We start from the raw sequence: 25,231 nt of genomic DNA, 5'->3' as shown, positions 1-25,231 counted from the left end.
AGGGGGAGAATTCTCTGGAAGTTGCAGTCTAACCCTTTCCAAGCCCCGAAGGAGTCCCTTCTGGAGCCCCTTGTCATGCGGTCATTAAAGTCCTCCTGGGACACCTCTGGGGTTGGAGGCTCCCTCGCTCGCCTCGGGGGCCTGTCCACCCAACAGAGCCCTCATCGTTCAGTGTCTTCCTGTCTCTGAGCCCAAGTCATCCTCGCCGTCCCTGGGAGAGGCTGTTCCAGGGGTAAGATGGTCACTGTCTGCTCTTCCTGAGAATCCCGGTCCCCAGAGCTTTCGAGAAGAGAGGTTCATACACCTGGCTGCGCCTCTGGCATGTGTCCTATTTGTCATTGTGACAGCGTCCACGAGGTTGGGTCCCAGAGTGGTAAGGTACACCGTGGCTGCAGAGATTCTTAAGGCTCAGCCCTCCCTCCCGCCTGGCCTCGGCTCACGGAGCGCCTCCCCTCTGCTCTCCGTAACTAGGGCTGCCAGACAAAATACATGACGCCCAGTCACTGTGGAATGTCAGATGCAGTATTGGGACACATTTATACTAAAATATCCTTCATTATTTATCTGACATTCAAACGTAACTGGGTGGCCTGTCCTTCACATCCCGTCTGGCGACCCTATTTGCCATGTCTCTTGGCAGAATCCCATTTGCCGGACGGGAAAACTGAGGCCCCGAGTCAAGGACACACACGGGCAGAAGAGAATGGGGTTTGATGGAGGCCCCGAGTCCAACTCCTAGAGCAGGGCACTCTCTTCCTGTCCCCTTCTGAGGGCTGGCTGGGGGCAGGATCTGGACACCCGCGTTTCTCAATGCTGCCCTCTGCTCAATGCCACTTTCCAAGGAGCTGATCCCTCCCACCTGTGACCTCACTCGCCTGTGTCCCCCGCCCTTGCCATTCTTGGCCTCTCCTCCCCCGTTTGGGTACCTTTGAAGTCCTGTGTCCTTGCACCTGGGAGCCTAGGGCTGGCCCTGAGACCCTGAGTCTCCACCGTGCCCGAGGCGGGTGTCCCCTCGCACCCTGAATTTTCGGGAGCAGCAGGGTCTGTCATGGGGAGAACTCGCCCCCTTCCAGTAGGAAGAAGGAGGTTTCTCCTCAGGAGTCGGAGGAGGAGGAGGGAGGTGAGTCACCTGCGGTTTTCCAGCGGATGTGGGTTTCCAGCTGAGCGATGGGAATTCCACGGGTTGATAATGGTTTTAGTGGAGGTTCAGGTTCAGCCGGGGCCGTCTGGCCAGCTGAGGCCATCTGCGTGCAGGCTGAGGCCGAGCGTCCCCAGGCCCCGCTGCAGAGGGGACAAGCTAGCGTTGAAGAGCGTCCGTCTGCTCTGTGTGTGCCTGATGCGCATTGGGCTCAGCAGCCCAGGCCTGTGGCTGGACCTTGCAGGGAGTGGACACCTCGCACTTGTCACCCAGGCCTGACTGTCCCCAATTCCAATGAGCTGCCAGAGGCTCGGGCGGCCTCTGAGGTGAGCCTGCTGGACGGCCACCTTTCAGTAACTGAGAGCCCCTGGCTGCCTGCGGAACCAGTGAGCTCCACGAGGACCGGTCCTGTCTTTTTTATTCAGAGACACGTTAATGAGACCCAGAGAACATGTGACCCGGCCAGCAGCCCAGCACCTGGGGCGTGGTGGGCTGCCTCTGTCCTCGGTCACTGATGGTTACCTGACTGCTTCTTTGCCTATAAAGCTGGTCCCGGCCCTCCAGCCCGTCTTTACCTGACCCCGCTGAGTGTCGGCGGCCACCACAGCCTGTGGGCGTGGTGAGTGGCATCATCATTTGGCAGTGAAGGAAACCGAGGCTCAGAGAGGGCAGAGCCCTTGCCTGAAGTCACACAGCTGGCAAGCTGGCCTGGGCCTGTCTCCAGAGCTAAGCTCTTCACCGCAGCCGCAGGTCGCCAGTTCTAAGGAGGACAGAGGCAGTGGCCGCGTGCAGTGTGGGCTGAGGTGCCAGGAGCTGCCCTGGCCAGGGATGGCGCTTGGTAGTACCACCCAGGAGCCAGGACAGGCTGAGTGCCCTTACTGTCACCGTCCCTCAGTGTTTCTGGAAGGAGGCTTGATGGCCTGCGAAGGCAGTTCCCTGTCCTCTCTCCCCTTCCTTAGTGGGCACCTCCTGTGGCCACACCCCAGCTAGATGCTGGGGTCTCGAGGTAAGGTCCCCAGATCAGGCACCTGCCTTTGGTCTGGTGGTGGGACTTGTGGTGGCCGTGTAGGCACACGTAGGTGATGGCCACCTGGGCAAGGCTGCGAGTGAAAGGCGCGAGACTCCAGGGGGACAGGGTGGCACCGCCTGGCCTCTGGGGTCAGTGAAGTTGGGGGCCCCAGGATGCATGGGCGTTGGCGGGCTGAGTGGCAGCCAGAGCACACCAGGCGCAGGAAGCGGCAGGAGCCCAGGCCCGGGGCCATCGGTGACCAGTATGTCCAGCTACAGGGAGCAGCAGGGCAGGAAAGAGGGCCGGGCCTGCCCGCACCCCCACGGGGCACTGAAGGGCCCAGGTTTCCCTCAGGGCCCCTGCCAGCCCCAGCCCTGGAGCCCCCAGCCCACCTGAGCCACGAGCTCAGACTCCCGCGGGCTCAGACAAACAGACAGACAGACGCACCTGGGGCCTGGACCTGTCTCCGCCTCCAGCTCCTTAGTCTGGGTGGTCCCTGGTCTGGGTGGTCCCTGGTCTGGGTGGTCCCTGGTCAGGGCCTCCGTTGTCTGAAGTGCAGCGGGTCTGACGGGGAGGGGAGCCGGTTCTGACGGGTGCTGCCTGCGCAGAGCCACCGGGAGCCATGGGCGGGAGCCTGTGGGTCACCTGCACTCACGGTAGCCCTTAGCTGTCCCAGGAGGGCGCGCAGCTGCCCTCGAGCCGGCCCGCAGCGGGTGTGGGGGGGGCGGGTGGCCTTCAGATGGCTGTGGCGGGGCCTGTGGTCGTCTCTGTGGGGGTCTCGAGCCTGGGCAGTGCGTCGGGCGCCAAGAGCTTGGAAAGTGGACTCGGGCTCAGGCTGGAGGCCTGCCGTCGGGCTATCTTGTGGGGACTGACAGTGTGTGAGTGTCCCCCAGCCACACTGGAGGGTGTCTTGGGTGCACTAGACAGGTGCTCCATGAACTGTCCTCTGGGGAAGTGGCCTGAGTTTCCTCTGTCCTTCCCCCTGCATCTGTGACCGGGGGTGCTGCTCATGGGGGGACCTGTCCCTGGGGAGCTGTCACTGTGGAGCACTGTTAACCCACAGCTGGGTCCCTTTACCCTGGGGATTGGGTGCCCACAGGGACCCTCAGTGCCACACAGAGACCCCTGGGGACAGTCCTGCAGGGGGCATGGGGAGCCTTCGCTCCATGGAGCCTGAGTTGGGTCCCTGTGCAGGCGGCCTTCAGGCCAGGAGGTGGGAGAGCAGCCTATGTTCCCGGGGCTGCTGACAGGGAGCCTCCTCCCCGAGCCTGCTGTGTTTTCGGCTCACCACTGGACGCAGCGGCCACCTTCATCCTGCACAGGCAGGAGCAGCCAAAGAGGCTGTAAGATGCTCCTCTTGGAGGGTTGGCTCTTCTTCCTAACTCAGCCATGATCCGGCTCTCCGCTCCCTCCCCTCAAGTCTTCTCCTGAGACTGGAGAGCTGCCTCAGGGCTCTGGAAACGCCCACTTGGTGGGAACCCCAGCTCTGCCCCAGCTCTGAAGTGTTGCTGGAGCCCTGACCGCCAAGACCCTCAGTCTCCTCATCTGTATTATGGGCACAGCAGCAGAACTGGCCTTTAAGGGCTGCTGTGGATGTAACTGAGTTGAGGCACGTAAAGGGCCCAATGCCTGGCAACCAGAGTTGCTTGGGTGCTGTGATTATTGTCATTAGGCACAGGAGTGACATGACTCCTCAGTTAGCAGGGGCTCAGCGAGTAGGTTTTGCTGAACACAGCGAAGCCAGAGTCCTGCAGGCCAGTGAGGGCAGCAGGCCACACAGCCAGCCCAGGGCAGGGCCGAGGCCAGGCTGCAGTGTTCTGGGGACAGGAGATTGGCACTGTCTCCCTCCTAGAGCATTGCCCTGCATGGGCCTCGGCCCTTCTGCGGGAGTCAGGCAGGAATGTGGTTCCTCGTCCTCTACCCAGCCTCCCTCCCGCCTCCCACCTGGCCTCCTGCTTGGCCTCCCACCCTCCCGGAGGTCTTCAGGCAGCAGCTCAGCAGGAACTTGAGTCCTGTTTAAGCCTGGCTGCCTGGGGCAGCCTTTGTGCTGCGCCTCAGCTTCAGGGCACTTGCCAGGGGCCTCCAAAGAGCCTGAATCTCTTCAGTGGGAAACTGAGGCCCAGAGAGGTTAAGTATTGTTTGAGGTCACACGGCAGCTGGACACTTAGGTCGGTCACAGAGGATGGACAGGGAGAGAAGACCAAAGTTTTAGGGGCTCCTTTCTTTGGGCATGGGCTTAATATATGGCTCTGCCTGATGGTGGTTGTGAAGGGGGTGGGCAGGGTGAGATTTGAGGAAAGGGGGGAGGCTTATTAAGACAAAATTCTGCCATTTCACTCAAAACTCTCTCTCTCCCACTGTTTCTATCCCCCCCCCCCAGGGATTGAACCCAGGGCCTCCCACATGTTGGGCGAGACCTGTATGCTGAGCCACACCCCCAGCCCTGACCTCAGAACTGTTGACACTGGGGCTGGGTAATTCTTTATTGAGGGGGTGGGGGTACCAGGGATTGAACTTGGGGGCACTCGACCACTGAGCGGCATCCTCAGCCCTGTTTTGTATTTCATTTAGAGACAGGGTCTCACTGAGTTGCTTAGTGCCTCGCCATTGCTGAGGCTGGCTATGAACTTGCGATCCTCCTGCCTCAGCCTCCCGAGGTGCTGGGATGACAGGCATGCGCCACCCCACCTGGCTGGATAATTCTTTGTGGTGGGGACTGACCTGTGCCTTGCAGGACACCCAGCAGCATCCTGGCCTCTCTAGCACAAGCTGCCCAGGGCCAGCGGGGAGTGGACCAGCAGACAGCCTATGGGAAGTGCTGGCGGAGGGCAGAGCATGACCTGGGCCTGGACAGGATCCTGTGACATTTATTCCAGCACTTTAGCGGAAGCGAACAGAAGGACAGATGTTCCTAATCTCAAGATCAACCCAAGGCAGTTGCATCCTGGAGAGCCCAGCCCCGGGGACCCCGGGCATCGCCCTCGCAGCCAGCCTCCCAGGGCCACCTCTCATAGCTGCCTCTTTCTCTTCCCAGGGTGACATGGGAGCATTGGGTCCCATCGGCTACCCAGGACCCAAGGGCATGAAGGTAAACAAGGGCTTCCCCCAGTTCAGGTCTCATTCCACTAGAAGGGCGGGTGCCCCAGGGGATGCTGGGAAGCAGGCAGGAGGGCGCCCTGTGGGTGCTGGACAGCAGCTGATTGATCCGGAGCTCAGCTCCGCCCTGGCTGGAGAGCCAGATGTCATCTGTATGTCATTTAAGCCAGATGTCTTTATTGGACACCAGCCCTCTAGCTGAGCACGTGTCCAGCATGGTTCCGGGCTTGGGGGTCATCGCCAGGACCATAGGAACTATAATGGGGAACAGTGAGCCCTGAGCGGAAGGGGACATGAGGACGGGCCAGCGCCAGGCCAGCCCAGTTTGGCCTGTTTCCGCGGCATCGGCACCTCCCTCCTCTGGGCTTGTCCCCGGTGTCACCTCTGCCAGCTGCTCCTCCCCTCCTTGCCCGTCAAGATGGGGTTGTCTCCTCCTTTTGCAGTCGGGGACAGTGAGCCCAGGCTGGGGGACCGAGCTAGGTCTTACGACACCGGGTCCTGGTTGAAGCCAGCCAGCTCCTGCTTCTGTGGCTCGGGCCTCACAGCGGCCTCTGGCCTTTGTCTTGCAGGGACTGATGGGCAGCGTGGGGGAGCCCGGACTGAAAGGTGATAAGGTGATCGGAATACTCCCTTGTCGCACCGTGGGTTATCTGCATGCTGCCCCTCCGCCCGGAGGCTGCCGCTCAGCTCTGGCCAGGTCCACTGCCCTGCGCTCTCCCGCCTCCCTCTGTCCCCGGAGTCTGGGCTCCCAGCTTCTTCTGGTCCCTGTGGGTGGGGCTCCAGCTGACCCTCGGGGGCCTGCAGACCTCGGCAGAGAGGACGTGAGAGGTTGGGGGCCCGGGGCTTAGCCAGCAGCTCTCAGAACCCGGAGTGCCAAGCAGGGGTGGCACAGGGGCTTGGAGGGCACAGCCACAGAGCCCGGAGGGCGGCGGTGACCTGGAAGGAACCAAGGGCACATGAGGTGTCCTGGCATGGGCCTGGGAGCCCCGCCCAGAGCGCGCCATCTGAAATGCAGGGGAACCCGGGCAGCCTGGGCCGCCACCTGCTTCTCCAGCTGCCCCCACCCAGGAAGGCCCCTGGCCACGTGGCCTCTCTGTGGCTGTAGGACTCTAGCAACGTCACCTGGTGCCACACCAGAGCTGAAGGGGGAGATGGGTCTTGGGGTCCGCCAAGGGGCCGCAGCTGGCTTGGGTCAGGTAGGAGCAGCCCGCCCTCCCCCGCAGTCTCTGGTCCATCCTGGAGCCCGCAGAGGACGTGGCGGGATCCGAGGGGCACGCTGCTGCTCTGGCTCCTGCGTCCAGCCTCCCTGCCCACCTGTCTTCAGGGGCCGCCACACCTGAGGCCAAGGAGCAGGTGTCCTGTGCCAGGCACCCAGGAATGCTCCAGAGGGATCACCCCTTCCTCTTCCAGCCCCAGGTGACGAGGGACCTGCCCGAGGCCACCCTGCTGCTAAGTAGGGAATCAGGGCTCAAAGGGCACCTGGCCCAGAAACCTCCACCACCCAGCAGAACAGAGGTCAGAAGGACAGAGCAGATGAAGCCCTGGGAGGTCACCTGATCTGGGGCCTCAATGTCACAGCTGGGGACACTGAGACCCAGAGTGGGGAAGAGATTCATCAGAGGAAGCGTGTGCTCTCCTGGGAGCCAACCCAGGCCCTCTGATCCCCAAAATTAGAATTTCTGGGCAAAATGGACACATGGGATTGTTCTGTGCAGCCCCAGCCCCGGGTAGCCGCCCCTTGCCGGGCCAGCGAGCCCACGCCTTGCCGTTTCCGCCTCCCTCCCTCCCAAGCCTCTGGGGGTCCCCTCTGCCTGCCGCTGCCTGCTGCCTGCCGCCTGCTGCCTGCTGAGCCTCCCTCGGGGCCTCCCTCTGTAGGGGTGGGTGTGGGCTCCCCTCACCAACCTGTCTGAGGGGGAGACACCTCTGCTGTGGAAAAGCTGAAGTCATGGTCAAGGAGAGGGGCCGCGGGGGAAGTGGGGGGCACAGGGAGCTTTTTATAGGTCCTTTGCAGAGTGGCTTGGGCTCGGAGTTGCCCTGGAACATGGAAATAAAAGCGTCAAGCAAAGGAGCTGGGCTGCTTCGAGGCCGCCTGGTCACTCAGACCCGCTAAGCTCTGGGAAAGAAAGAACAGAGGAAATCATTTTTATTGCCCATAGTTTTTAGGAAAGTCTTTGTGAGGCGGGGAGAGGGGACTCTCTTTCAGTCTCTTTAGTGGGGAGGGGTCTCCGATCAGCCACTCACACAGACCGGCCCCCAGCCCTCTTCTGGGATGACAAAGCCGTCCCTTCAGGTCCTGTGGATCCTCCTTTCCAGAATCCCGGATTTTCCATGACCCAGCCTGGCCTGGGGCCTCTCACAACCCCTTGGCTCCTGCTGCCAGCGGAAGCACATTCTGGAACCGTGGCCCTGCCAGGGACCCAGCTCTCTAAAGCCATTGTCCTGATTTCCCAGGCTCCTTTTAAACCTGCCTCCTCTATTCTAATTTTTTAAAGGAACTCCCTCACTCTAACTTGAGACTTAAAAATAATAATAATGATAAAATGCCCCTTGGTTCTCAAAACCCCAAGATGTCGTACAGGATTTTCCAAATTGGAAAAACCAAAGTAAGTTCAAGAAAAATGGTTTTTATGTTCAGTTCTGGCCTTTGTTCTGCCAGGGAAGTCCTGCTGGGTCCTGGCCTCCTGTACAAGGCAGGTTTGCTCAGATCCCCCCATTCCTCCTCCTCCTCCTCCCAGGACTGGACGTTCTCTTAGTCCTGGGGCCCGCGGGCGGTGGGTGATGCCCAGCGTGGAGAGCTGGGACCAGTTTCCAGCTCCCAGAGGCAGGACCGCTGGACCCGGCCTGTGACAGCTCATTTACTAGAACCTGGCTGGTCCAGGGAGGGGGCAGAGAAGGCCTCCCCTGGCCAGGGTCCCTGTCCCCGGCCGTGCAGTGCATCATCCTACCAAGGAGCAGCCGGACCTCAGGCAGGAGCGCCGCTTGGTGTCCACAGTCTTCCGAGTCAGGCCACCTGCTTTCTCATGCTGTAGCTGATTAGAAGCAGCTAATTAGAAGAAGGTCTGGCTGCTGGCCCAGAGGGAGGGAGTGACAGCTTCCAGCCGTAGTGAGTGATCAAACAGCAGACGCCCCGCTCAGAAGCCCCCTTGAGGACCTCCCCCGGTTCCCTCACCACATTCACAGTGTCAGTATGGAGGAAGAGGGGGAAGGTTGAGGAAGGATCTTTGAAGTGCAGGTTCGCCACAAAAGGCCAGGTGACCGGCAGCGGGGCCCCCAGCCTCAGGAGGGAGAGCTGAAGCTGGTCTGCACCCAGCTGGCTCGTCACCCCCCACCCCGGGGCTGCCTTCTCCACTCCGGTGGCCCGTCCGGCAAGGCTGACTGGCCAGGTCCCACTTGAGATTGGCCTCCACAGGGCTGTCCCTCACCAGTGGGCCTGGCCGTCGGGGAGACTTCTGAGGTCCGCGTGGCCCCGCTCACAATCTGCTTTGCTGGTGTGTACTCAGGGCGAGCAAGGGGTCCCAGGTGTGTCCGGAGATCCCGGCTTCCAAGGAGACAAGGTAACTGCTTCGGGAGCTCCCCGCCCCGCACCCCTGTCCCGCCCCCCTCTGCACCCCTGCCCCACCTGTCCCCTGGCCTGGCTTCCTTCCCAGAGCCCAGCGTGGGCAGGACCACCTGGGACGGCTCTGTCATACAGCCCTGTCTGTCCTCCCCAGCCCCTGCCCTCCCAGTCTCACCTCCTACATTGCCCCCAAGGACAGCTCTGGTCTGTGCTCACAGACCTCCCGGCTCCCCACCCAGCCACGCAGGAGCCCAGCCCAGGGCCCTCCCCACTGTGGCCCTGGGCTCCAGCCCTGTGAACTGCCAGCTGTGCCTCAGGCCCTTTGTCCACTCTGCTGCCCACCTGCCCCTGCCCCCACTGCCTCTCCGCACCACCTGCTCAGAGGCCACGCTGTCTATCTGCTCGGAAAGTGGCCGTTTCCCTCCCTGGGAGCCCTGGACAGCACATCTGTCCTTCAGTTCTGACACCATGGTTCTCTTGGTTTTGGAGACTTGTGGGCAGGCACCCCTGTCCCCGACAGTGAGTTCCCCCACAGGGCCCTGGGCTGCCCTGAGCTCTCCTCAGGGCCGCACTTCCCAGTGGACATTCAGGACTGTGTGTGAGTGGCCTTGCTGACCCATTGAGTGGGGGGCGTGGTCATCACCACCAGGATGGCCCTGCCTGCAGAGCCAGCTGTGGCCTGAGGACACCAGCCCCCGTCTGCCCACGTCTACACCCTGGGCCACAGCTGGACCTCTGCCAGCCAGTCCACCAGGCCCAGATGTTGGCCAGCTCTCCCTCCACCTCTGCAGCCGTCCCTCCTGGCTGGCCGTCCTGAGCTGCCTTAGTGTCCCCCTGGGGTGGCTGCTGCTTCTGCTGGGCCCTGGTCTCCAGGGTCCATGGGCCTCCAGGGCTCCTAGGGTCCTGGGAGGACAGGCTGCCCTTTCACCCTGGCACTAGGGCCCAGCCTCCAGGGGTGCAGACAGGTGTGGTCCCTGAGTAGAAAGAAAGGTCCTGCCCTCTCCACGAGGGCCTTGTACAGCCTGGGCTGGAGGGGGACAGGCAGCTGTTCTCGGCCTCTCTGGTGGGCGCTAACCCAGCCTGCCCACTCTTTTCCAGGGCAGCCAGGGGTTGCCAGGGTTCCCGGGCGCCCGCGGCAAGCCAGGCCCTCTGGTGAGTACCTTCTCCCAGCACCCCTCCACCTGGGCGTTACCTCTGTCATGGGATGTGGCTGGGGTGCCTTCCCATCAGGGCCTCCCGTCCTCCTGCAGACACAGATGGACAGAGCAGGGCCATTTGCCCATTTCCCTGATGCAGACACCGATCCCAAGGTGCAGTGGTCACCCACATCACAGATGGCCTCGTTCACTGTGGGCTACTATAGTGATGTCACTTGTCACAGCGGTGTCACTAACTGTGCCACCATCAGGCCCTTTGTACCACTGTTTCTTTGAGGGCTGCCAATCGCCAGGAGTTAGGGTTACTGTCCCCATTATATAAAGATGGGGAGACTGGGGTTCTGAGGTCGTTTGCCTGGGGTCCCCCTGCTGGAGAGTGTGGGAGTCGGGACTTGAGAACCGGCTCAGGTGATTTCATGCGTATATGCTCCAGAACGTTCTGACCACCCACCACTCCAGGAGATGACGCAGGGACCTCGTGAGCGCCACTCCCCAATCTCTTCTCTTCCACAGGGCAGAGTCGGAGACAAAGGCTCCCTGGGGTTCCCTGGGCCCCCTGGACCTGAGGTACGTGTTGCTCTGTCTCCGGCTGCAGCTGGACTGGGTGTTGTCCTGGGGAAACTGAGGCCCGGGGGTTTGGGGGACGTGCTCCAGGTCACGTAGCATATGGGCGATGAAGCAGAGCACAGCGATTCCCGGATCACAGCTCTCCTGTCCTGGGCTCTCAAAACACCCAGGACAAGGAGCTGGCCTCCGAGTCCTTCCTCAGGTGGCTCTGGGGTCCAGGTGGACAGTCCGCCTGTGGTGGACTGTCACGAGCAGGCCGACCTCTTCAACCCCTGCACGTTCCTGGGGCCGGGCCATTGTCTGTGTCAGAGTCATCTGCACCCAGGCCACCCGACAGGCCCCCCGACCGTGCACCCAGAGCCCCGGGCTCGGCCATCCGTGCTGCCTCTGCATCCAGGGGAGAGTGGCCCTGCGGTCCTCCAGGCCTTTCCAAAGATCACTTCTGGAATCCCTGGACAGACAGGGAAGGTTTCCTAAATCCACAGTCTGACTTTCCACTTGTTGACTTTGGCCGCGACGCAGCCCTATCTTTAGACAATGAAGTTGGCCCCGAGTCCCTCCGCTGGTCACTGTGGAAAAAGACTTCTGAGTCCGGGATTCCCAGCAGCCTGGCCAGCCAGGGTGGAAGGCCTGCGCCCTCGGGTTTATGAGGCCCCTCCTGCGGCCAGCAGGCTGCGGGGTCCTAGGATGAGGTGAAGTGCCCCCGAGAGGGGCAGGGGAGGGGAGGCCGCTACCTCATTCGCAGACGAGGAAACCGAGTCCCAGGGCAGGGCATGGACTTCCCCAGGGCCACTCCACGCAGGGTGGTTCAGGTCGCTCTGACGGTGTCCCGGGCCCTGGACAGACAGCCCCCCCCTCCCACCTTGGTGCTGCCGTGATTGGCGACTCCACAGCCAGGAGGTGCCTCTGCTGGGCTGAAGGCAGGAGCTGGCTGAGTCAGGAGACAGCTGAGAGGGCCACTGTCCCCGCTGTCCAGCACCCAGGGGAATGTCTCTCTCGCTCATCCTGGGCCGGATGTGAGTGAGTACCAGAATTTAACCAGCATCCTGCTGCCAAATTCTTCTTGGTCCTGGGCCACCTGGGTAGACTTGTTTGCCCAGCACAAAGGACTCAAAATCATTGTGGATGTAGATTTTTTTTTTTTTTTTTTTATTGAGCACTTACTCAGTGCTGGGCACCAAACTCAGTGCTTTGCCTGTGTTGTTCACTTAAGCCTCAGTGCAGCCCTGCCTGTAAGGTGTGTGTTACAGATCAGGAATCCAAGGTCCAGAGAGGCTAAGGAACTTTCCTGCAGTCACACAGTGAGTGAGCAGAAGGGCAAGATTTTGATCTTTTCATTATGAAGGAAAACATATGGAGTTTTGGCTTCAGGGTTAGCTCCAAATTCAGGACTGTTCTTGCTTTGCCTGTAAGCAGGGTAAGAAGGTATTTGAACCAGAATTGTATAAAAGTTACTAAAAGGTTAAAAGAGAAAGAAAAAAAATCTAGCCAACTTACGAAGGCAAAGTGAAAAGGAAACATTTTGGTCGAAGAAACTCGTAAATTTTGGTTTTTAGCTGGCAGGAGACTGAGGTAGTGGGGCTGCCCTAAAAGCTAATGGGGTTCCTGGCTGAATTAACAGAGGCATCACACCTAAAACAAGGAAGGGGATGTTTCTGTACTGGCGCTTGTTCCTCAGCCCACCCCAAAAGAAGCATGGGTGTCCTGGTGGTCACCAGCAATGGAAACCAGCCAACTGGAGAGAGCCAGGTTGAGGGCCCTGGGCCCCTGACTAGCAGCCATTGAAGACACAGAGAAGGGCCCACCTTTGGGGACAGGGGAACTGGTCTCCAAATTATACAGAGAGCACTGACCGCGAGAGGGACCCTGTGCCTCTGGGACCCCAAGTGGCCACCGGAGGTGCTGAGGGGGACGGAGGCTATTCCCCTACCCCCGGGGCAGGCTGCATCAGGGGGACCGTGGGGCATGGTAGGTGGCGCAGGGCCAAGTCCCACAGGCCTGGCTGGGATGTCACTGGGATCTCAGCCCCTGACAGAGGCGCTGCGGTTAGTTACTTCAGCGTGTCCCAGCAAACCAGGAGGACAGTGGCACGGCAGGGGCTGCAGCTCATGGCGGGGCATCCCAGGCTGGTGGCTGGCGGGAGCAAGGTCCCAGACCCCAAACCTCTGTCCCAGTAACTTCGCGGGACTTGGGACTTCTGGGTGGGACCAGCTCACGTGTGGCCTCCTGCACCCTCTCGCGCCTTTCCTTAGCCCCTGAGCTGCAGGGCGGGGTGCCCGTCCCTGTCTAGGATTGAGGAGTGCACATGGGGCGCCTCCGCTGCTACCCAGGTTAGCTCCTGTGCGCCGCCCCAGCCCTTTCCTGCAGGGCCCCGGTGACCCCAGCCTCTGCTTCCCCTCAGGGATTCCCAGGAGACATCGGGCCCCCTGGGGACAATGGCCCCGAAGGCGAGAAGGTGAGTTCCTGCCCGGAGCAGCCCCCGCCCAGGAAGCAGAGGGACGCCCTCTGAGACCCTTGTTGTTCCCTCCTCTCAGGGAAAGCCTGGAGCTCGAGGCCTGCCCGGACCCCGAGGACAGCTGGGGCCCGAGGTGAGACGCGCCTGTCCCCCACTGCCCTCTCTGGCCTGTCTGCGGCCCTGGGCCACCCCGGCACATCCACCTTGTCCTGTATACCCCTGCCCCTGTGGCCCAGCCAGGGACCGCATATGCCCTGGCCTGGCAGGAGGGGTCTCCCCCATCTCTGCTGCCCCCTCCCTCACTGCCATGGCGTCCCCCCTGCCCTCCACCAAGCTTCTGGTCAGCTCACGTCACACAGCAGCGTGTCGGGACATCTGTCCAGGAGGGAGGGGATTGTCAGCCCCATTTACAGATGAGGCCCAGGACGCGGAGAGGCAGAGTCTGCAGGTCCCTGGTTAGGGGCAGGCAGGGCCTTGATAGGAGCTCAGGTCTCCGTTAGCCTCGGGTTTCATGCCACCCATCTGTCACCGTCTGCTCCCGGGAGTGGCCAGAGCACTTACTAGTGGCCTCAGTGGTAGCCGGGGAGGATCTGCTCATTCTCGTGCGCTCACATGGGGGGCGAGAAGGGTCTCCAGGGGCCTCTTGGTTTGGCCCGTGTGTGAGGCTCTCCTGAGCCCAGTGACACGTGGCCTGGGCTTGTGGCATGGCAGGCAAGGCTCCCAGGACCGACCACAGGCAGGGCCACGCTGACTCCGTCCCTTCTCCTGCGGGTTCTGGGCCTGGCAGGGCCCCAGCGCTGGCTCCGGGAACCGCCACGTGGGGCTGCTTTCCTGGAAGCTTGGGGGTGCCCCTTGGTCGGGCCTGGCCTGGCCTGCCAGAGGGGACAAGTTTGGAGGCTCTGTGGGCCGCCAGAGGGCTGGGGAGTCCTGGGAGCCAGCAGCCGGTAGGAGGGAGAGGAAGGAGGGACGGCCCCCGCCACGTGCTCCTGTCTGCACTCCTGTCGCCTCGGAAAACCCTCCTGCCCTCCTGCCTGCCTTCTGCTCACCGCTCCGGAGCCCATCCACGGCCTCCTTTGTTACCAAACACCCGCTGGACCTGGCCCTGGGCCTTCAGGAAGGAACAGGCGTCATCACTGTCCCTTCACCCAGGACCCAGCTGAAGCCACTTATGGCTTTCCAAGGACTGTCCACACCGGGGAGACTGAGGCCCGGAGGCTGCCGGCCAGCCAGTGGAGTCAGAGTAGAGTCGTGTCTTTGAGCCACAGTCTGGGGCTCTGCTCTCAGGGCCAGTGGCCCGAGCGTGTGACCTGTCCTCTGGGCCAGGACCGGTGGAGCCCCTGACCCAGGCCAGGAGCAGTTCATATGTCCAGGAGGTCCTTCTCCGTCCACCTCTTTCTCTGCTTAGAGGGAGTTCTCGAGAGACCCGCCCAGTGACCTTTCTTCTTTTTCCTGTCTCCAACTCCAGGGAGATGAGGGACCCATGGGGCCACCAGGAGCCCCTGGCCTGGAGGTGAGTGTCACCTGCCTGAGGGAGGGAGTGGATTCACTGGGGCAGAACCAGCTGTGAACAGGCAGAGAGCAGTCAGCCACGAGGGCCCTGGGCCTGGAGAGGGAGCACCGAGGAGAGGGGTGGTTGGTGAAAGGGTGGAAGTTAGCTGGGATCTCAGCCCAGGCTGCAACTCTGAGGACGTGGCCCAGGGTCTTCCCCATGGGCTGGGGAGGGCCGAAGTACCCCAAGAGGTGGGGTACGCTGAGCCTGAGTCCTCTGCACCCTATGAGCGGCTTTCCAGGGGCCGCCTGACCCACTGCCTTCCTCCCAGCAGTGGGTCAAAAAGGAGAAGACCAGCCAGGCGCGGTGGCGGACACCTATAACCCCAGTGGCTCTAGAGGCTGAGGCAGGAGGATCTGGAGTTCAAAGCCAGCCTCAGCAACAGCGAGGCTCTAAGAACTCAGTGAGACCCTGGCTCTAAATAAAACACAAAATGGGGCTGGGGATGTGGCTCAGTGGTCTAGTGCCCCTGGGTTTAACCCCTGGTATTAAAAAAACAACAACAACAACAACAAAAAAAAAAAACAAAGAGGACCCAAAGAGCTTTTGTTTGTGTGGGTTACATCACAATTAGTAATTAAATATTAGTAATAAAAATCATATTAGTAATTAAATCAAGATACTTTAAATGTATTAAATTAATAATAAGCTCACTGCATGTAAACACTGTGTTTTTTTTTTTAAACCAAAAATCACTCTATTTTCCAAAACAAGACAATTGAGTGGAAGAGTACCCTGGTTTTACCATTTTTGCAAATCTCTTTAACGTCTGGCTTAACAGACGTGGACTCTCAGGTCCGCCCTGCCTGTGGCCTGCTCCTGAGAACACCCGTCACACGCCCCAGAAGGCGCCCCTCACACTTGGGAGTGTGAGAGCCTCGGGGGGCAGACTGCACCTTAGTTTTAGGAAAGTAGTTTTGAGCTCTCGACCCTCTTGGGAGGGCCTTGGGGACCCGCAGTAGCCTCTGGCCACTAAATAACTCCCCCCACCACCCTGGGACCTCATGTGGTTGGAAGCAGTCGTCACCATTCCTCCTGACAAGCGTGGGGACCAGGGAGTGAGGAGGCTCCGAGACCACCCGGCTGGAGGCCCCCGTGTCGCGGGACACGGGCTCACACCTCCACCTCCCAGGATACTTTGGCCCTCCCAGGCCATGGGAGGGCCCTGGGCCACGTCCTCAGGCCTCTCACTCACTCTCTCTGTTGCAGGGTCAACCTGGCAGGAAGGGATTTCCGGGGAGGCCTGGCCCAGATGGCGTGAAGGTGAGGGGACCTGGGATGAAAGTAGGGGGGCCCCACATTTGAAGGCCCCAGGATAAGCCCCAAATCCCATGGCCAGTTGGAAAAAAAGAGAAAAAAAATTGGCCCTCATTTATAACAAAGTATTGGTAACGGGCGGAGGGGGGAGAACTAACCTAAATGTCCAACAGAGGGGGATTGTTCACGTAATGGAATGTAGTACAGCTACCCACCATGGTGTTTGGAAGATGCCCGTGTGTAGGGTGGTGGGATAGTGATGGGGACCAGATTATAAAACCAGTGTTAGGCACGAGCCTATCGCAGGTGCTGGGTGGCCCCTTCTTCCTTCATACACAAAGCAGACACTAGAAAACAGACTGGTCATCTCTGAGTGAGGGGAGAAGAGGGGATTTCCATATTCTTCTCTGTGCTTCCTATGTCCCCCTTGTGTGCAATAAATATGGGTTACCTTTGTTAACAGAATTCCTAAAAAGTTACTATAAAAAAGAACTGGCCCAGGGGAAGAGACCGACCACCCCCTTGGTGGGTTTCCAGGCCCCCGGGAGGGGGCAGTGTCATTGATGAGGATGCTGTGGGCTTAGATGTTCTCAGCTATTCCGGGCAAGAGGTTGCTGGGCCAGGTTTTCAGGAGGGCAGACCGAGCCAGGGCAGCCCAGGTGGCCGGTGACCGCCTCCCTTCAGGAGCTTGGCCCAGGTCCTCCCCGGGCCCTTTCTGGTTCTCGTGAACATGTGGTCCCGGGAAGGAGCCGAGGGGAGATGAGGCTGCATGGGAGGCCACAGGCCACGTCCGTTTCCCAGCCAAACTCTGCCAGTCCACACCCACGTCCTGCCCTCTGAGGTCCCGCTGCTGTCCCTCAGATAGAGGTTGGGTTTCTGTGGTGGAGGCAATGCTGTCCGGGGGGATTTACCCCACGGGTCTGTCGCCTCCCTAGCTCTACAGTGGGAAGACCAGGGCAGCCACGGCCACCTGTGGAGCAGGGGCCACCCACCCAGAGCGGCCAGGCGTGGCCGTGACAGGCTGTCAACCTGGAACCTGGAACTGGCCTGGTACCAGTAGTGGCCCGTGGCCCAGGGAGGGCCTGGGGGATTCCTCGGGAGGCCCGGACTCCATCTTGCATTCCCATCTCTCCTCCGTGTCTTTGCAGGGGGAGCCAGGGGATCCCGGGCGGCCAGGGCCCGTGGGTGAGCAGGTAAGCGATCGGTGCCTCTGAACGCAGTTGATGGGCGCCTGCTGTATGTAAGCTCCCCATCTGGGATTCTCAGAACGGGGCCGGCCCCGGTTCTACTCTCTCTCACTTCCGCGGCCGTGGACAGTGGCTCTCGGGAAGTCTCTGGAGGAGGAGGTCATCCCAGGCCTGGCTCTGCACGGATGGTTTGGGTACATTTGCTCAAACGTGTTACGTGACTCGTTTCCAGAACTGGAGCTAGAGCTGGAGGGGCCCTGAGCCATCGCACATGCTTCCCCTTCCCGGGTCACAGGTCAGGAGGCCTAGGCCAGAGAAGGGCAACCAGTCCAGGGCTCGTGGCCCGGGCATCCCCCAAATTATAGAGGACAACATGCAAACCAGCGGCCGGCTAGCCGGGAAGCCAGGCCAAGGTCTGCGGGAGAGAGGTGGCTGCGACTAGTCATTAAGAAAGCAGTTGTGGCTCGCCACCCTCAGCTGTCACGGTGGAGGGGAGCAGCCCCGCGGCCAGTGGACTGGCCTCCATCCCTCCTGCCCAGCCCTGGCGCCTGCCTCCAGCTTCTCTGGGCTCAGAGGTGGCCATCTCCTTCAGGCCTTCACACAAGGACCCCTCCTTGAGGACCCTGGACGGGCTTCCTCAGCAGGGCCAGGGGCACGATGCTGGGGACCCAGAAGGGCACGGTTGCGCTGAGAGGCACCCTTAGTGGCGTGAGAGTCCCACACTGTGGCCTCCTCACTAGCCTGCACCATCTGTTGGTGGGGAAGAAAGGGATTGAAGCCAGGGGAGGCCTGGAGTTTTGAAATCTTTCCAGTGTCATTCGAGCACATTCTGTGGGAAGCCCGGGAGTTTGGAAAGGCTGCCTCAGCCTGGATGTATTTCCTGATTGGAAAAAAAAAGAAAGAAAAAGAAAGGCAACATGATCACAAATTCAATTTCATAGTTATGCTAATGGAGGGCCCCTGGGAAATAGATACCCAGAATCCTAGAACAGCAGGACTCAAAGGGTCCCTGGAAATCACTGGGTCCAAATGCTTTGGATTCCTTTGCCAGGCTGATGAGCCTCGGCCCCGCACCCGCTTCTCAGACTGGTTTTTAAATGCATCACATCAAGAACAAAGGATGCGAAGGAAACCAATTATATGGAAATAGTCATGGGAGTCTGTCCTCCTGTCCACCGTTCCTGATCAGGGCATTCAATCGCAAGATCTAGAGCCAGTCTAGGAATGACCTCAATTTTGGAGTAGTGACAAGCTTCTCGGTAGATTTCAAGGTTTCCGCACAGTGACTGTGGGGTGAGAGGAACTGTCTGGGACAGTCTTGGGTCTAGGAACCGACTGGGTTTGGTTTTCCTCTATTCAAAGGAAATGCTGAGTTCTCGTTAGAGGTTCATGAATATAAAGCTGTCATGTTTTCTGTTCGAGTTTGTGGACCCTCTGAATTCTATTCAGAGACCCTCGCAGGGACCCCTGGTTAAGAACTCCTGGATTTTGGCCATGTTGACAATCTAGGGTTCATGGAAGAGAAGTTGTCTCCACCAAGTTGACCACGAGGGATAGTAGCCAGGACCAGGAGGCGTGGAGCCTTACCTGGGGCAGCCCAGGCTCTCGTGGCAGCGACAGTCCCAGCTGGCTGTCCAGCCTGCTTGGACCACGACGGAGGAGCTACCTGAGCCAAGGCAGAGCTGGAGGCCACAGGCGTGCCAGGGCCCTCCCCTCAGGGCCACTGCGAGGGGCAGGCATTTCCTCTATGGCAGAATCCGAGGGTCCCCAGGACAGGGCTCCAGAGCTCCCAGCACGTACCCTCCTCATAATCACAGTGACATTCATTGTCACCTGTGAATTCCCAGATGCTGTGCCGGACGCCCTAGGCACCTTTGCAGCCCCCCAACAGCACTATGATGGGCAGCATTATTATTCCCATTTTGCAAATGAGGAAACTGAGGCTCTGAGAAGTTAAATAACTTGTCGGAGACATCACAGCAGGGACCAAGGTGTCAGAGCCCGGGCTGGCACCGACGCCTGCTGCGTTCCCAGGGGCTGTCCTGGAGGAGCTGGATACTCTCTGACTTCCTGAGCCCTTGCATTGATCGCCCAGCATGCCCATGCCTGCCCACCCTGAGCTGTGTGTCCCACAGGGGGTGCACAGCTATCTTGTTCTCTGTTGCACCCTGGCACCTAGCAGAATGTCATGTGGCAGGAGAGAGCCGAGCAGACAGTGGCACCCTATCAGCAGGCAGCCTGAGGACCAGGCCAGACTTCTCCTCCACCCTGGGGGCTCAGGTCCTGCCTGTGCAGCACCCACCTAGGTAACAGCATTGTCTCCTACTCTGTGCCCTCTTAATGGCCCCAAAGGAGCTGGCCCTTCCCTTGGCCTTCAGAGCTGCTTCTCCGCCCGGCCTGCCAGGTGGAAGCCAGGGCCTCTGCCGCTGGCTCTGCTGGATCAGCCTTAGCTCCCTCCCCAGGGCAGGCCAGCCAGGATGTTCTGGGACAAGCCCAGCAGGGTGCCAGGGGTGGGTGCAGGGATGGGGCACTCACTGCATGGCCCTTATTCATTAGGATCCTGTTTGGCTTCTTGCTGGGGGTTTATGACCCACCTGCCCTCCAGGTCCCAACATCTCATAAATTTAAAGTAGCTATGAAATTTCTCTCTCCCTGGGCTAGTCGGCCAGGGCCTCTTAACAGAGCAGATTTTATTCCCTTCCTTTGGCCTCTTCTAAATGTTCAAGTGCTCCCTGGTGGGGAGCTCAGGCCACTGTCTCAGCCCCATGTCCTTTTCAAATAAGCTAGGAGGGAACGGAGATTGCTACGTTTATCAAGCACCTAAACGTGCCACGCATTATCTTGGCTTTTCAGAACAACCCCAGGAGGTCGGGACCTCATCCTGCATCCCTCTCCCTTCCTGCCCAGGAACCCCCTCCTCAGGGAGCCCAGGGAGACGGGCCCTCCTCATGGCCATGAGCTTCAGAGGCCTAGGGGTCGTGAGGAAGGCATATGGGATTTGGAGTCATACTGACCACAGTGTCAACCCCAGGTGGCAGAGCAAGACATGTACACTCCCGGCTGAAATTGCCACTTTAGAACCGTCTGGGGAAGGAAGTGTGGGTCTCAGAGGTGACCCTCTTACCTGGCCCAGGGGCAGTGGACCGGCTTTCCTGCTGAGCATGTGACCTCCACTCTAGTACCAGCTCTGAGTCTGATCTCACTCTGGCCAGAGTTGGGGGGACAGGTCGTAGGTCTTCATGGGACAAATCCATTCCCCGCTATCTTTCCTGATCCTCCTGGAAACTCTTGGCTGCAAATCTGGCTTCTTACACAGCCCTGTTTGCACTTGAACCACAGAAGAGCCCTCTGCTCACATTTTCCTTAGCAGGGGAGGGTGGGCCTGAGCGAGCAGCTGGTGCCTTCCTGGGGGACTTGCCCCGGTGTCCGCCTGTCCTAGACATATGAGCGTTTGACCTCTAGGGTGACAGCAGGGCCTGCAGCCACCTAGAAGAGTCCCTGGAACATAGAGGCAAGTTGTCACCCAGGGAAGTTAAAAAGAGCCAGAGGACCACGGTGTGTGTGTGCGTGCACACGCGTGTCCTTTCAGGCGGGGATAAGGGAGCCTTTCAGAAGATCGGAGAGGCCTCCGTGTTCCAAATTCCAATCAGGTCTTGGCAGATGTTGTTACGGTATTTCCATTGCAGCCAGCGGGTTTGTTTCTCTCTTTGAAACAGCCCCAAAGCCCCCAAAGATGGGGACAGATGGCCTCTTCCCAGAACAGCCCAGGCCCCCCCCACCAGCCCCCAGCTCTCCAAACGTGGCTGCCTCCCAGCCTGCTTCTGGCGCGGGAAGAATGTGTGGCACTCCCAGGGATGCTGGCAGCGGCCCCGCTTGGCTCCCAAATCAGAACCATCTGGCAGCGAGGGAAGGGAGGACCGTGCCCAGGGAGACAGTGCTCTCCTCTGTGGCCCCAGCCGGCTGGACGAGGGCTGGAGTGCCCGGGCAGGGGACCAGGGGACCTGGGGCCTGAGCTCCAGAGGAGGGGAAGTGCAGACTGTCTCCATGGAAACTCAGCCGACTCCGCCTTCATGTTGTGTCCTCTGTTTTCATGAACGCGCCCTCCAGGGTCTTCTGGGATTCATCGGTCTAGTCGGGGAACCAGGAATCGTGGGAGAAAAGGTAAGTGCTGCCCGGCGATCAGCTATCAGCGGGAGGGTTTTGAGGTGGACAAGGCCAAGGGCGCGTGGACCTGGGGCTTTCAGACCACTGCTGGCCTCTCGCTGGACTGGGCATTCAATGCCCTGCCAGTGCCTGCCTCCCATTTCCCGGCACCCCCTGGGGCCCCTGTCATTACCAACGGGCACAGTTAGACTTTTCTGTGTGACCACCAGGGGATGCCTGGGGCCTGGGCTGCAGGCACTTTCTGCGGTGGGCAATGGACGGAGGGAGCTTCATCTTGTAGAGAGATGAGGGAGAACCTCCCCTCAGGCACCTCGGTAGCTCCCTGCAGCTCTCACAGGTGAGGTGACCCAGGCTCCAGCAGAGAAGGTGACTTGCTTGACGTCCCCAGGTAGTAAGAGGCAGAGCTGGGCCTTCATTATCCAAGGCCACATCTGCCCACTGTGCCTCTCTGCTTCTCAAGAGCAGCCTGCGGCTCCCCTTCCCGTGTCCGATCCGTCCCCTGCAGGAGACGGCCTTCCTTTGAGCTTATCTGGTCCCCAGAGCAAGGCCCTGGCAGAGCCAGTATTGTCCCCACTGAATGGATGGGGAAATGAGGTCCACCCTCGTCGGGCCCCAGCTAACTTCCAGGCTCGCGCTGTGCCGGCCTCTGTCACTCTGTCTGGGACACTCTGGCTGCTGCCCCTTTCCTCCTTGTCCTCCTCTTCCTTTAAATTGAACTTTTTATTTTGAAATAATTACCGATTTACAAGAAATTGAAAAAAAAAATAACTAAAAGTAGAGAAAGGTCACATGTGCCCCCAACCCTGTCCGGCAGGGCTGGCAGCTTTCACACCCAGCTTGTGACACCAGAGCCAATTCCTGCTCTCCCATTGCTCAGTCATTCCGCTCCCTCCTCACCTACACGCCTGTGCCTTGGCCAGGTACACTTCCCTGTCCCTCCTGCCCCGCCCTTTCAGCCTGGATAACTCTTAGTGACCCACAGCTCTTGGGCCACCTCCCGTGGTGGTACCTGGCCCTGTGACTTCCCTCCCAGCAAGTGCTCCAGGCCACACCTCTTCTGGAGGGTCCTGTCATCTCCCTGCCACACAGAGTGTCTTGCCTTGTGGGTGGGAGAAATCTGTATGTTTCTGCTCCTCATTGAACATCCAGGGCCTGACATAGAGTGTTGGGCATACAGTAGGTGCTCAATAAATTCTTGCTGGCTGGGTGGAGACAAGAAGTGTGACTGAGCATCAACAGAGGCGGGGTGTGAGCTCAGAGGCCCTGCCTTCCCGCCCTGGCTGTGCCCGCAGCCCCAGCCCTCGCAGCCCCTCAGTCTGGATTGGGCGAGACGGAGGGAGTGAGCTCCAATCCTCCAGTATCTCATCTCAGTGTGGCCGGGGGGTGAGCGGAGTGGAGGGAAGGCTTTCTGTGACTCTTTCTGCCTTAGTGAGCCCAGCCCAGGGGATGCCAGGCCTAATGAGGACCACACAGTGTGGTCAGGGTCAGGGGGAGAAGGCGCTGGTCATTGGTGTGTCCTTCGTCACCATCCTAGCCCTATGGTCCTCTGCCGTGCAGGCCGCAGCCTCCCAGGACTCGTCTCGGTTTCCACCGAAGGAATCTCAGCTCCCCGTCTGGATGACGTGTCCATGAGCTGGGCAGGGACTCTATAGACAATGGCCAAGTCCTTGCCCCTCTGTGGGCCCCTGGGAGGCCCTCAGCAGCTGCCCCCACAATCACCCACAGCCACAGCTATGACCTCTCTGCATTGCTGTCTCCATTGCAGGGTGACCGAGGCGTGATAGGACCCCCAGGCGCACCCGGACCCAAGGGGGTGATGGTAAGGAGTAAGTCTGCCTCCTCTGGCCCTCTCCTGTCGCAGCCTAGGGTGACCCCCTGCTCCCTCCCCACCTGCCACGTCTCCAAGACGTTCAGGACAACCAGCTCCTTGTCCCTCCAGGAGGCCTGGTCTTTGCCCTCCGGCCCAGGCTAGGCCCAGCCAGGCAGGGCTGCAGGAGGGACAGGCCCAGGCCACAGCTGACCCCTCTCTTCCTCTGCTTCCACCACAGGGTCACCCTGGAGTGCCAGGTGGTGTTGGGACCCCCGGAGAGCCCGGACCCCCGGTGAGCAGAGCCCCCTGTTCCTGGGTGCCAACTCACTGTCTAGTGAGCACACCGAGTCCCGGCCTCACGTCGGACAGAGCTGGGCTGGAGGGTCAGCCCTACCCTCCATGGCCATGTCCCGGGGGCAGATCCTTGGATTTCTCTGAGTCCAAGTTTTGCTCATCTGAAAACCAGGAAGTAACCACGGTCATGGTTGTGTGACTCTGCAGGTTAAAACAGACTGTGAGCTAGTGTCCCTACGGAGTGATGTGGCCTCTCAGGAGCAGCTTGGTCACCATCACTGCTTTTGTCCATTCACTCATCTACTGGGGAAGTAGCATGTGACATGCAGGCCTTGGGGGCCCCGACGTCCTGATTGCTGAGGAAGCTGGGGTACTCCTGAGGACCCCAAGGCAGAGGTGGTGGGCAGACGGGAAGGCTGTGGGAGAGGGGGAGCCAGGAACTCCTAGATCTGGGGCCCTTCCCCTAGGATCACTGGGGGGTCCGCTTTCATTTAGAGCAGGTGATCTTTGCTTGGGTCCCTCTGCTTATGAGGATGGAATCCGAGGGACAAAGCTGGCCTTGGCCAAGGTCAGGGCTCAGGTCTGGGAGCCTGCTCCCAGGTAGGGTTCCTGCAGTGACTGGGATGGGCTAGGGGACCTGCCCAGGCCTGCATCCCAGGACAGAGCCAGGAAGGATGAGATCTGGCTGCCCAGGGTTCTGCAGACCGCAAACTGGGGAGCTCCCTGGGGCCGCATGACAAAGGCGGGCAGCCTCTGAGGTTTGAGCCAGGGCAGGCTCGGGAAGCCAGGCCAGCCAGTGCCTGGCTCTTCCACGCACCTGCTGTGCCCGGCGTAGATAGGCGCACCTGCAGGTGCCAACTGGCAGGAACTAGATCAGCTCTTGGGAGTCTCACTCCGGGTGGGCGTCAGAGGACCAACGTTCTGCTGGGTGCAGCTCACCAGGCAGCTGAGGCGCCAGCTTGGACTCCAGTCGTCCTCCCCGTGTTGGAGATGGAGGGATGGAGCCCAGCTGCATGGGGGCCCCCCGGACGGGACAAAGGCCAAGGGCAAGGTGCCCGGGAGTCATCCACCTTCTGTGCCCTGGGCCTGGACCAGAGAGCAGCCTGGCTAGGAGTCACGGGGACAAGGTGGATGGTCAGTGGCGGGGTGGGAAGGTGCAGGCCTCCTCTGTATCTCCGCCCGGCTCCACTCGCTTCTCTCCCCACCGGCCTCAGTGCGTCCATCTGTTCAGTGGGGTGGCCCAGACTTCGTGATGCCAAGGTCGCCATTGACCTTTCCCTGCCCCAGCGTGGGACTAGTCCTTTGGGTCTCTTGAGGCTCCTGCTGGCCAGCCAGGTGCCTAGAGCACAGGAACCCAGAAACCTTGCTTCCGCTGCAGACTCAGAGCCCAACCCCGGCTCCCTGCCTGCCCAGCTGTGTGGCTGCTGGCAATGTTCACAGCTTCTCTGAACCCGGGCTTCCTCCTCCGCAAGGGAGTGTGATCTTACCTCAGTGTGAGAAGCCGCGACAAGCACCCGGCCTCGTGGGTGGTGTGCGCTAAGCAAGCTTCCTGCTGTTGCCAAGGGCTCAGCAAGTGGCAGTGACATTTTGTTGAATGTGGCAGTTGCCCCTTCAATGGTGTTTCTCAGACTGTCACCATGAGAGAGAGGTTTCGGCAGCTCCTCTTCCCCTCTGGTCAGCGTTTCCAGTCCCTTCAGTGTCTACCTCCGCTCCGGCCCATTGAAGTCCGTCAAGTCTGAGCCTCATAACTGGGGGTGGGGCAGGTGGGAAGGGCCTGGGACCTGCCCAGGGTGACCTGGTGACCCCAGCTGGGTCTAGTCTCCAGATCTGACCTTCTGCTCTCAAGAATGGATAGCTACCTTTCACTGAGGACCGTCCTCAGCGATGCCAGGAGGCAGGGACTCCCCTCCCCCTCCTGCAGAGGAGGACACTAAGGCCTGAGTTTAAATGACCAGCTCAGGAAGGCGGCCGGCAAGTGGCAGAGGGAATCGC

At 60.2% G+C, this 25,231-nt stretch overlaps 1 protein-coding gene across 5 annotated transcripts in view; it reads left to right on the top strand.

The window, feature by feature from the left end:
• Col27a1 (collagen type XXVII alpha 1 chain) overlaps positions 1 to 25,231 on the top strand; it is a 126,587-nt gene that overhangs the window by 61,096 nt on the left and 40,260 nt on the right. For all 5 annotated transcript variants that reach the window (XR_007340633.1, XM_048783133.1, XM_048783134.1 and 2 more), the window contains 13 exons: positions 5,182 to 5,235; positions 5,813 to 5,857; positions 8,744 to 8,797; positions 9,898 to 9,951; positions 10,470 to 10,523; positions 12,925 to 12,978; positions 13,058 to 13,111; positions 14,444 to 14,488; positions 15,737 to 15,790; positions 16,933 to 16,977; positions 21,079 to 21,132; positions 22,901 to 22,954; positions 23,184 to 23,237. Coding sequence is in view for 4 of the 5 variants with exons in the window: in XM_048783133.1 (XP_048639090.1) it covers positions 5,182 to 5,235; positions 5,813 to 5,857; positions 8,744 to 8,797; positions 9,898 to 9,951; positions 10,470 to 10,523; positions 12,925 to 12,978; positions 13,058 to 13,111; positions 14,444 to 14,488; positions 15,737 to 15,790; positions 16,933 to 16,977; positions 21,079 to 21,132; positions 22,901 to 22,954; positions 23,184 to 23,237 (675 nt within the window). In the remaining variant the exon portion in view is untranslated. The remainder of the gene's footprint in view (positions 1 to 5,181; positions 5,236 to 5,812; positions 5,858 to 8,743; positions 8,798 to 9,897; positions 9,952 to 10,469; positions 10,524 to 12,924; positions 12,979 to 13,057; positions 13,112 to 14,443; positions 14,489 to 15,736; positions 15,791 to 16,932; positions 16,978 to 21,078; positions 21,133 to 22,900; positions 22,955 to 23,183; positions 23,238 to 25,231) is intronic.

This window comes from Marmota marmota, unplaced genomic scaffold, assembly GCF_001458135.2.
Source record: "Marmota marmota marmota unplaced genomic scaffold, marMar, whole genome shotgun sequence".
Classification (NCBI taxonomy): Eukaryota; Metazoa; Chordata; class Mammalia; order Rodentia; family Sciuridae; genus Marmota; species Marmota marmota.
Note: the sequence above shows the minus strand (reverse complement) of the source record. Positions and strands in the feature narration are given on the sequence as shown.